Source organism: Protobothrops mucrosquamatus, unplaced genomic scaffold (assembly GCF_001527695.2).
Source record: "Protobothrops mucrosquamatus isolate PMUCROS unplaced genomic scaffold, P.Mucros_1.0 scaffold_118, whole genome shotgun sequence".
Classification (NCBI taxonomy): Eukaryota; Metazoa; Chordata; class Lepidosauria; order Squamata; family Viperidae; genus Protobothrops; species Protobothrops mucrosquamatus.
Window position 1 is genome coordinate 197,270 of NW_015386194.1, and position 11,937 is coordinate 209,206.

General features: G+C 45.4%; 1 protein-coding gene across 1 annotated transcript in view; it reads left to right on the forward strand.

Moving 5' to 3' along the window:
• ARFGAP1 (ADP ribosylation factor GTPase activating protein 1) overlaps positions 1 to 6,082 on the forward strand; it is a 41,896-nt gene extending 35,814 nt beyond the window's left edge. Inside the window, exons 11-13 of the mRNA XM_015816760.1 lie at positions 1,615 to 1,674; positions 4,941 to 5,017; positions 5,688 to 6,082. Of these exons, the coding sequence (XP_015672246.1) occupies positions 1,615 to 1,674; positions 4,941 to 5,017; positions 5,688 to 6,048 (498 nt within the window). The 3' untranslated portion in view covers positions 6,049 to 6,082. The remainder of the gene's footprint in view (positions 1 to 1,614; positions 1,675 to 4,940; positions 5,018 to 5,687) is intronic.
• Positions 6,083 to 11,937: the final 5,855 nt, after the last annotated feature.

Consider the following 11,937-nt stretch of genomic DNA (forward strand, 5'->3'; position numbering starts at 1 on the left):
TCTTTGCCAGCAGAGTCAAGGGAGTAATTATAGGGAGTTCAGACAGATCGGTCTGATTGTGAACACCTTGACATTTTCAACTGCCATACTGCAGTTTTACTCTTTTTACAATATCTCTTGCCTTGCCGCCCCCAACTAGGGGCATAGAGCAGGCTCAAGTCGCAACTGCGAAATATTTTTATATCCAAATTTCTTTTTTTCTGACAAAGAGTAAAGAATTAAATATATATATGTCCAATCCCTGAGTAGGGGGTTGGACTAGATGACCTACAAGGTCCCTTCCAACTTTATTATTATTTATACACACACACTTTTTGTTAGAAAAAGCTTTGTGCTTCTGGTGCAAATTAGAAAGCAAATCAATGGATTGGGGGACAATTAATACCCTGCCCTGGAAGGAAACCTAAAGCAAGAAAACACACACTGCCAAACAAAGGACACCAAGTTGCCAAAATTGTTCCCAAACCTTTTTTTTTTTTTTTTTTTGCAAATACATATAACCAACCAAATCGTTTGCTGACTTTTTTTTCTACCCACCTTGTTTTTATTACATATATGGGGATATTTTGGAAGGGGTTAAGGTTTTTTTTTAAATGGTACAGTAAAGAAAACATCTCTCTCTCTCTCTCCCCCTCTCTCTTTCTCTTTCTCCCTCTCCTTTCTCTCTTTCTTCCTCTCCTTTCTCTCTCTCTCTCTCTCTCTCTCTCTCTCTCCCTCTTTCTTTCTCTCTCTCTCTCTCTCTCTCTCTCTCTCTCTCTCTCTCTCTCTCTCTCTCTCTCTCTCTCTCTCTCTCTCTCTCTCTCTCTCTCTCTCTCTCTCTCTCTCTCTCTCTCTCCATCCATCTATCCATCCATCCATCCATCCATCTCTGTATCTATCACATTTAGAAATCGCCTTCTCCCTCACAGAAGGAATCTGGGCAGTGTGCAAATAAAATGTTGAAAATGAAATATAAAAATTTAGAAAAGAGCCAAGGAGAGTTAAAAAAAAAAACCACTGACATTCAAAGTTAATTCAAAGGCAGAGGAAGGGGCTTCAGGGCACTAATTAGCCCCCAGGGCCGCGTGCTCCTCTGTGTGGGTCAAGCAACACGGCAGAGCCTGGTCTGTAGATGTTTCTGAAGGCTGCCTCACCTCAAAGTGGGGATGGGGTGGGGAATGGTCCAGTCGGAGGTCTTTAATTTATGGGGTCCGTGACTTGTCTTCCCTGCCTGACCAGGTAGGATGGGCTGATGTGATGGGGTGAAGGCAGCTCCCCCTGTAGGTAGCCATGTAGGGCTTTAAAGGTCATAACCAACACCCTTGAATTGGACCAGGAAGCAGATTGGAACCCAATGCAGCTCGTTACATTCTTTGGACACGCAAGGTTGCTTGGGCACAGCCACACTTTGTACCAGCCAAAAAAGCCTCCGGATACTTTTAGCCAGTCGGATCCCAAACCTTTGCATTTCCCCCGTGGCAGTACCGTGGAGGGTCGTCCTTTATACCGAGCCGTCTTGTTTCTCCCAACCCGGCTTCATGGTGGGAGAAACTCTTTCTTTGCCCTCTCTGCAATGAACGTTTCTCACAGCCTGCCTTGATCGGCATCTAACTCTGGACCACTTGATTCACGTAGGTGAAAGATGGAAAAGTGTTCGAAGATGTTTCCCACGGAGTCTCGCATTTTGCTTCCAAGGTATGATAGAGGCCTGCCTGGAAATCGGGAGGCCCCGCGTTAAGCCAGTTTCCATATTCCAGTTGCACGTGGCGCTCCAGCACAACAACGGCCTCTCTGGCAGCGAGGTAGCCTCTCTAGGCAGCTCTTTCTGTGGTTTCCCCCCATGGCTCAAGTCCCAGTTCATGGTTTATTTCTGGTTCCAAAGTCAAAAATCTCTTTTACACGGCAAACGAATCCGAACGTTCGTTAGCGTAGCAACGGCTAGTGGGCCTGCCATGTTTGACTCACTTGTGCAAGGTTATGAAAAAGTAAGCGTTGAGGGGCACGTCTATTTCTGTTTTTAAATGAGAGATTCGTTCAATGAATTTTGCCCCATTTTACGACCATCCTTGCCTCAGCTGTGAGGTGAATCACCTCAGTTGATACGTTAGTAAGCCGGTTGTTAAGAAGGGAAGGAAAAAATATTATACTTAGAAAGGTTCAGAGAAAAGGTATGAGATGTAATCCAGATCCTGATTTCTTTCTTTTTAAAAAAATCTGGGCTTTTCACCCCCTGCCTATTTCTGTAAAGGATGAATATAATCCTTCAAAACCTATTGCAGGCAGTCCTCGCCTTACGACCACAACTGAGCCCAAAATTTCTGTTGCTAAGTGAGACATTTGTTAAGGGAACTTTGCCCCACTTTATGACTTTTCCTGCCACGGTTGTTAAGTGAATCACTGCAGTTGATAAGTTAGGAACACGGTTGTTAAGTGAATCTAACTTCCCCCATTGACTTTGCTTGTCAGAAGGTCACAAAAAGGGATCACGTGAGCCCGGGACACTGCAACGGTCATAAATGTGAGTCGGTTGCCAAGCCTCTGAATTTTGATCACGTGACCCTGGGGATGCTGCAAAGGTCGCAACTGTGAAAAACGGTCGTGTCACTTTTTCCCGGTGCCGTTGTAACTTTGAACGGTCACTAAATGAACTGTTGTAAGTCGAGGACTGCCTGTAATCAGACTTGGCCCTTCTACCAAGTGACTCTCCGAGCTAGTCTTCATAAAAAAAAAAAATTAAAAGATCGTCTTACACGCCATTAGTGGGAGAATTGAAATGATTTTTTTGTGCTGTCCAGATGCCTCTCCTAAAATGGTCTTGATTACTATCTTTATTGCATCTTAATAAAGGCTACGTTGAAAAAAAACGATAGAGCAGAACACCTGAGGAGCCGTATGGCAAAGGAATATGGAAACAGCTTAATGTGAGCACAAGTCATTTTAAAACTTGTTAATTGATGTGTCTTCTCCTTCTCCTCCTGTTTTTTTTGCTGCCAATATTCAATAAAACTGGTAAGTGCTGATGCCTCCTAGTTTTAAATCTGTTTTAGCCAAATGGTTGTAGGGTTAAATGTGTGGGGGAAGGAGAGAGAGAGGAAAAAGGAAGGAGAGGAAAGGAAAGAGAGGAGAGGAGAGGAGAGTCTATTTTATTAAATGTATTTGTATGCCAGTGGTTCTCAACCTTTTTAATGCCGCGACCCCAACCGGTCGTAAGTCGAGGACTAAACCGGTCGTAAGTCGAGGACTAAACCGGTCGTAAGTCGAGGACTAAACCGGTCGTAAGTCGAGGACTACCCAACCGGTCGTAAGTCGAGGACTATCCCTGCCCGGGAGCGCCGCGCATGCGTGGTTCCGCCCCCTGCGCCGGCCGAGGCGTAGCTGGCAAGCGGCAGAGACGGAGCAGGCCGACCACCAGCTGGCCCAGCCCAAGGGAGGTAAGGCACCCGCCGGAAAAGGGGGAAAAAATGGCGGACAAAAAAAATGGTGGACAGCCTTGCTTGGCGACCCCCGTGAAATGGTCGATCGACCCCAAATGGGGTCCCGACCCACAGGTTGAGAACCACTGTTGTATGCACATAAAGGTTTGCTAACTCCACACAAATTTGGCCCAGTCCTTTTCTTGAGAAGTGGCTTTGGGGTAAGAGCATACTTCAGTGAGGCAAACCAAACCTCTCCTGTATATACGTTTAAAGTGTTTGTTTAAGCCTAGAACAAAACTGCAAACAGAGCATCATAGTTGTTGGGCTGTTTTGTTTTTTTGTTTTGTAATCATTATAGTCAAGACATGGGTTTGCTCCGGTCACGTTGGGAGCAAAGCAAGAAGGAAACCAGATCCTGTGATTTACTGACTAACCCTAAGTACATTCACCAGAAAGATCTTAATCCTGTTCAGTTCTCAGACAGGGAGACTTCCCATTTTAGTTTGGGTCGGTGAAAAAGCTAATCTGCTTTCCGTTCGTGAAAACTGTGGGGATTGGTGGCTTAAGTCCAGAGGGCAGTGGGACTCCCTTTGAAGGCCGTCTGCCAGGGGACTGGTGGGCTCTGTGGGGCAATTGGGTCAGCCCCTGGGAGAACAGGCTGCTGAACCACCTAGGCCAGTGGTGGCAAACCTATGGCACGGGTGCCAGTGGCGGCACTCAGAGCCCTCTCTGTGGGCACGCACACCGTCGCCCCAGTCCTAGGCCTTCAGCTGGGTTTTATAAAACTTCTCGCAGGGAAAAAAAAGACCTTGCAAAGTTGGAATTGATTGATTGAACTTTTTAGTTCCACCCAGTGTGCTGTTACCACTGCAGCCACGCCCACCCAATGGGCCAGACCCACCCGGCACCCGACGATGCATAAGTGGGTTTTGGGTTGCAGTTTGGGCACTCGGTCTCTAAAAGGTTCGCCATCACTGACCTAGGCCAATCGGCCAATCCAGCAGGACGCTGCTTGTTTAAGGATATACAGGTAGTCCTCGAGTTACAACCATAATGGAGCCCAAAATTTAATGTTGCCAAATGAAACATTTGCTAAGCGAGTTTGCCCCCATTTTACAATTTCTCTTGCCACAGTTGTCAAGTGAATCGTTGCATTTGTTAAGTTGGTAACGTGGTTGTTAAGTGAATCTGGATTCCCCCGTTGACTTTGCTTGTCAGAAGGTCGCAAAAGGGGATCACGTGACCCGGGGACACAGCAACGGTCATAATGCGAACCAGTTGCCGAGCATCTGAATTCATGGGGATGCTGCAAAGATCGTGACTTTGAAAAGGGGTCATAAATCACGGTTTTCAGTGCCGTTGTAACTTTTGAACAGTCCCTAAACGAACTGTTGTAAGTTGAGGACTACCTGGAGTTGCTTGTTGGGTACCATTTTGTTTTCTTGGCTTCAAAAACTGATAAAAGGAAAGGGTTGATATCTGCATACCACTGTTTTCTCTCTCTGTAATAATTTAATTTGCCTTATTTTTTCCTTCACTCCACAGGTCCAGGGAGTAAGTACTAAAAGCTGGCGAGATATGACCACTTTCTTTTCTGGAAAAGCAGACGGGTCTTCTGAAAGGTATGGTAGATGCATCTGCTCAGGATACATCTCTGACATATAACTTGTAAACGAAGTCCAGCCTGTCTCAAAAAGGCCCGCGAAGTGGTTTCATGTGGCCCGCGAAACCATCCTGGAAACAGTGAGGGAACGCCCCCCGCTGCCTTGGCCCTGGCCCAGGCCCGCTGGGAGCCAATGTACAATTTTGTGGTGGCCATCTATGCTGAAACGCATTCAGTCTTAGCTCCATAAGCCCCCCCCCCCCGCATGGCCTGAGAGGAACAGTGAGGCTCCTCCAGTGGACCATGCCTTGGCGCTTGCCCCGGTCCCACCCCCTTCTGCCAGAGACCCTCAGATCTGTCCCACTCCTGCCTAGGCCCCCACAGGCACCCTTGACGCGAACGATGTAGAGCTGGCCATACCCACCCAGTAGGCCACACCCCTCCATCCACACCACCCAGTAGGCCGCACCCCCCCTGGCCACCACCACCCCCGAGGGCAACCGCAATGCTGATGCAGCCCTCAATGAAATTGAGTTTGACACCCCTGATCTAGAGGCAGGTTGTTCCACTGGTTAATTGTTCTCATGGTCAGGAAGTTTCTCCTTAGTTCTAGGTTGCTTCTCTCCCTGATTAGCTTCCGTTGAACTAACCGAGTTCCTTTTTTCCCTCTGCTCCTTTTTTCCCGAAAGGCCCCCGGAAGCGGAGAGCTACCAGAACAGCAAAAACGAAAGCTACCAGAACAACTCCGTGGATCAGAGTTTCTGGGAGACCTTCGGCAATTCAGACCCGCCCAAAACCCACAAGTCCCCGAGCAGCGACAGCTGGACGTATGTGGACAATTCGGCAGAGAAGAAAAGCTCCGACAGCTGGGATGTCTGGGGTTCGGGCACCGTTTCCAACAACAAGAACAGTAATGGCGACAGCTGGGAAAACTGGGAGACCAACTGGGAAAACGCCGCCGGGGAGGGCAAAACCAAAAAGACTCCGAAGAAGGCCACGAAAGAGCCCTCTTCGGCCGCCGAAGAAGAATGGGACAATCACAACTGGTAGGACCCGTCCTCTAACCAGCATAGCAGAAGAGGGGGGGGGGAAATAACCCACACCTCCGATGGAAGAATCTCCCACATAACTGGACTAACATCCTTTGCGGGCGGCCTCTTTCAACGTCCGCGCCCGCTGTTCCATTCTCTTTCCACCTCCTGTTTACAACTACCACTACCACTACCACCACCGCCACAAACAAACAAACATGGGTTTGCGGATTCTTGTAATTATCATACAAAAGAGCCGAGTCGTGTCACGGAAGCGACCGTTGCGTTAGATAATAGCCTCACCGTGCTGCTGTCTTTGTAGTGTTTGCCAAACCCCGAAAGCCCGGAGGAAGCGAGTCCGTGCAAGGCTTACCATCCTAGCCACAACCTTCGCATGTGTAACTTGCCTAACTTCTTTTGGGGACTTCAGATGACGTTCTAGATGAATTCTGGGTAGTCTGATACATGGGGGGGGGAGGAGGGTGTAGGTGTGGCATATTTAGCCAAGTGACATAATTGTGACTGAGGTGGGATGGCTTGGAATCGAGCCAAAATATATTATTTAAGATATTGTAGAAGCAGCTGTTGGCTGGATCCAGGTTTATTTAAAGGGTGTGTTCTTTTCTCTTTTTTTTTTGAAGGATGCTGTCCGCTTAATCATTTCAGTTCTCTTATTTAGAAGGCAACAAACAGCATTTCTAAAAGCTTTTTTTTTTTTTGGTTTGTTTTTTTTAAAAAAGTTCCCATTCTTGGCTTCGGCTGATTTCGACGGGCGTGTGTAAGATTCCTCATCTTTTCTTTCCTTTTTTCCCCCTTTTTATACATTAAATTAAATCATCTCAATTCTCTTTCTCCATTTGAGGTTCCACATGCTCCTCAATTTTAGCGTAATGGCTGGATACAAACAAGGATGGAAAAACAGGCAGGACAGGTGACGGTTTTCATAAACGGTACACGCCAGTGTCAGAAGCAAACATCTTTCGAACCAAACCAAAGCCAATAACAATTTGGAACTTTGCACTTATAAAATATAAGATTATAAGATTCCACATGAGTTTTTCCTCTTTCCCTTCTGCCCTCCCCCACCCCCCCGTGCCCGGAAGGAGACTACTGAAAAATAAATCAGATTACAATGTCTATCATTTTGAGCTATGCTGCATGAATCTGAGGAAAAAATTCCAGTATCCTTTTCTACAAAGGTCTGGTGTCAATTCTGTTTTTGGTGCTTGTGATCAGTAAATCGTTTTTTATAATCTATGTATATTTAAATACTACAGTGTTAGACCCGCTAAGAGGCAGGAAACACTGAATCGTGGTATAAAATTGGCTTGGATGTCAAAATGAGGCATTCCGGGGGAACCAGGATGAAAATCTGGTTTCTTTTATCTTAAGAAAACCTTTGGCTTGGCTAATGAACTGTGTGATGTCTGAGCGCCTGGATACTTGGGAATTTCCAAGTTTTTCCTCAGAATTTAGCTGAAATCGTCTGCTGTATATAACTGTGTGTGTATATCAGTGCACATAAACACACAGAGATCATAAAGTATTAATAGTTTCCTACAATTTTTATGTATTGTTCAATATGTCAGTATCTTATCTTGTGAAGAAATATGAAGTACTTGAGCTGCTGTGTGGTATTTTTCACTTGTTTTCTCCCCCCCCCCCCCAATTACTAGCTAAATTTCTCCGCTTTCCTGCAGACTTTGCTTTCCCATCCTCTGGTCCCTGTTTTCCCTCTCCTTGGACTTTCTAATCAGACTAAGGTGGTTAGGTGATCTGTGCCTGTCTTTCAAGAATACGCTGCTTTTTTTGGGGGGGGCAAATTTCTGAGATTTTGTGACCTCATTAAAAACTGCACCTTTTTTTTTTCTTTTAGTGTGTCTCAGAATAGAGTTAACTTGCCTATTTCTTTTGCTGACGGGTGTCCATTTTTCCCAATAGGGTGTGAAGTTTTTTTTTCTCTTCATTTTCTATTCTCTGGATCACTCCTTAGAAACTTAATTGTGTATTTTGCCTGTGAACCAGCATCGGCTTCTACCTTAATTTTGCTCATCTGATCTTTCCAGTCTATATGCCGTTTTAAATCATTGATCTGTGGAATTCGAGGAGATGGGAGCATACTTGAACTCGGTGTCTCCACTAATGTATATTTTATCTTGTGGCAGATTCCTTCGTCCCCCTAAACCAGTGTCTCTCATCCTTGGCAAGTTTAAGAAGGATGGACTTCCAACTCCCAGAAGAGCGGAGATGGCTGGGGACTTCTGGGAGTTGAAGTCCACCCATCTTAAACTTGCCGAGGTTGAGATACACTGTCCTAAACTCCTTGCATAAAAACATATTTATTTTTAAAGCAGCCTTTCCTTTTTTTTTTTTAATCCAAAGGCAGGGCTGATTTTTCCCCCTCCTCAAATCATATCTTTTCAACTACTAGAGTCTCTTCTTTCCCTTTCCAGTTTTCAAATGAGATGACGATACACCTTAGTTAAAACTATGCAGAGTGGAGAATGTAAATATCAAACACCAAAAGGACTCTAAAAATCATGATATGGTGATGAAGAAGGTAGCACCCAATTCAGGGTTACTGTTTTTCAGTTCTGCATTGCTCCCTCTATGGAAGAAAAGATACTACTCACGATCTCATACAAAATGTATCAGAGGCTTCCAAGTAGTTCTTTGTCATAGCTACCTGTAACAGAAACACCTTTATAAACAAAATCTTTTAAGAAATTGAGTTATAAATAGATAAATAAGGGAACAGAGCTATCAAATGTCCAAATTTAATTGTACAGGATCATCCCAAGTCATCTATACGCAACCAAGTGGCTTGTGTATTTGAACCTCTTTTTTTTTCTTTTTTTTACATTATTGGAGGGGAGACAATGGTAGCAAAAAAAAACCCAGTAGTTTTGATATATATATATATATATCTTGTAATTTCATAGTAAGAGAGCAACTTTAAGTAGGATCAGCTGCCTTGGAGTTACAAAATACAGGATGCAAAGCCCTTCTGCATGATTGGTGATTTATATCGTCAGTTTAGCACAGTAACAAAACTCTGATTCAGCCTTTCCTGGCTTCACGCCCTCCAGATAGCTATCCGGGTGTTCGTTGGGCTGTGGTGGAAATTGGTTTAACTCCGCCAGAAGGTATTAAATTACGGAAGGCTGCTGTCGAAGTTGGCTGAAACCAGACCTATCATCGGGGGTGTTCCCGAAGCGTTTCTTCCATTGCACGTTGCTGAGAATGCAACCCTGCCCGTAACGCTAGAATGAATGACTTGAGATCTCTTGCTGTATAGTCTTGCTGCAGTCTCTAATTTCCCTAGAAACTCTCCACCTTCTCACGGCCTTTCATGGTAGGCATTATATATGTATTGGTGTAGTAATTTGTACAATAACATCCAGTTCAGGTGAGCATCCTCCTCTTAACTGAATCCCAAAAGGGAGCTAATAGAAGGACAGGCGACCACACACCTGTTGAGTTTTTCTGTCCCGAGAAGCTAAGCGGGGTCAAACTTGAGCAGGACCTGGAGGGGAGACCTCCAGAGAATATCGTGGCTATGGGCTAGATTGGGAAATCAGAAACGCTTTGTGGAGGCACGGTGGCAAACGTTTTTATTGCCCGCACTAAGTTTAAAATGAGTGGGAAGCGTAGGCCTCCATCTGTAGAAGATACAGGAGGTTAAAAGGGTCAAAACTTTGAGAAATGTAACTGGATCTTAAGCTCCTTCCTCTCTTGGTTGGAATAACTGGTCAGTAGATTATTATTATTATTATTTTTCTTTTTCAGAAGAAGCTGGGTGGTGGGACACGCGGTTCTTTCTGTTTCCGACTGTACCATTTTGTCAGTTCCTTCGCAAGAGCTGTGAGTTATGTTCCTTTGTTTTGCAAAACGGTATATTGAACCTGAACCGACCGTGTTCCTCTCAAAAGTGAAACAATAAAGTCAAAGAAACGGAACAAAGCCGTTCCAACATCCTCCTCATAAGTGGCGTCACGTTGCGTTGACATTCGCGTTTGCATTTCGCGCGGAAATACGAGTTGCACCCAGCTGCAGCTTCCACGTTCCTCTGGGTTTGGGTTTGTTTTCAGAGGACATGTCTCTAACCTCAATCTTGGTAACGCACCAGACCTTTTATTTGTTTGTTTATTTGTGTGTATCTCAACTTTTATTATTTTTACAAATAACTCAAGGTGGCAAACAGATCCAGCACACCTTCCTCTTTCTGTTTTCTCCACAACAACAACAACCCTGTGAGGTGAGTTGGGCTGGCCCAAAGTCACTCAGCTGGCTTTCACGCCTAAGGCGGGATTAGAACTTGAACTCTGCGGGTGATTGGCCCAAGGTCACCCAGTTGACTTTCATGACAAAGGGGAGACTATAACTCACCGTCTCCTGGTGATTGGCCCAAAGTCACCCAGTTGGCTTTCATGATAAAGGGGAGACTATAACTCACCGTCTCTTGGTGATTGACTCAAAGTCACCCAGATGGCTTTCATGCTTAAGGCGGGATTAGAACTTGCACTCTGCAGGTGATTGGCCCAAGGTCACCCAGTTGACTTTCATGACAAAGGGGAGACTATAACTCACCGTCTCCTGGTGATTGGCCCAAAAGCACCCAGATGGCTTTCATGCTTAAGGCGGGATTAGAACTTGCACTCTGCAGGTGATTGGCCCAAGGTCACCCAGTTGACTTTCATGACAAAGGGGGGACTATAACTCGCCATCTCCTGGTGATTGTCCCAAAGCCACTCAGCTGGCTTTCATGGCTTAGGTGGGATTAGAACTTGCACTCTGCAGGTGATTGGCCCAAGGTCACCCAGTTGGCTTTCATTACAAAGGGGGGACTATAACTCGCTGTCTCCTGGTGATTGTCCCAAAAGCACCCAAATGGCTTTCATGCCTAAGGCGGGATTAGAACTTGCATTCTGCAGGTGATTGGCCCAAAGTCACCCAGTTGGCTTTCATGGCTAAGGGGGGACTAGAACTCACCGTCTCCTGGTGATTGGCCCAAAGTCACCCAGTTGGTTTTCATGGCAAAGGGGGGGGGACTAGAACTCACCGTCTGCTGGTGATTGGCCCAAAGTCACCCAGCTGGCTTTCATGGCTAAGGTAGGACTAGAATTCACTGCCTCCCGCTTTCTAGCCCGGTGCATTAATAACTTGACCAAATGGGGTCTCAACCTGAGGAGGAAGGGCATTCTCCAATAAAACAATTGCGTTGAAAAAAACAACAACCTCAAAACAATTTCACAAGATACAGTGTTTGTTATATGCCAAGGTGAGGACAGTCATTGGGAGATTTTGCTGGCAGTACGCTGAGAAGATTTTTGAAGATCAGCGTACAAAGAGAATTTGGGGGGGAAAATCCTCTAAAAAAATAAAATAACAAGTCGATGATACGCCTCCCTCTTTCAAATATCATTGATGGTTTCTAAAAGACGGTGGAGGGGTAATTCAACCTTTTCAGAAAGTTTAGAACAACGTATAAGATGTATGGACTTGCTGGTGGGGACTTCTGGAAGTTGATGTCCACACATCTTAAAAGTGGCCAAGGTAGAAAAAACATTGGCTCAGATTAAGCTTTGTGAAAACAAGCACACATTTCCCAGATTATATTGAACAAACATATGATGGACTAGAAAGTGCCTAGTAGGAAGTCCATTAAAACTGTAATCCTGAGTAAGTTATGAAATAAGATTTAATTTAATAGCCGCGGTGGCGGTGGAGACCCCCAGGCTTATAGTCATGGGGGATCTCAATCTGCCATCGGCGGGCGAAACGTCGGCGGTGGCTCGGGAGTTCCTGGCCTCCATGACGACCATGGACTTGACCCAATTAGTTCATGCACCCACTCACATAGGAGGTCACACACTGGATCTGATTTTTGTCTCTGGCCAGTGGCAGA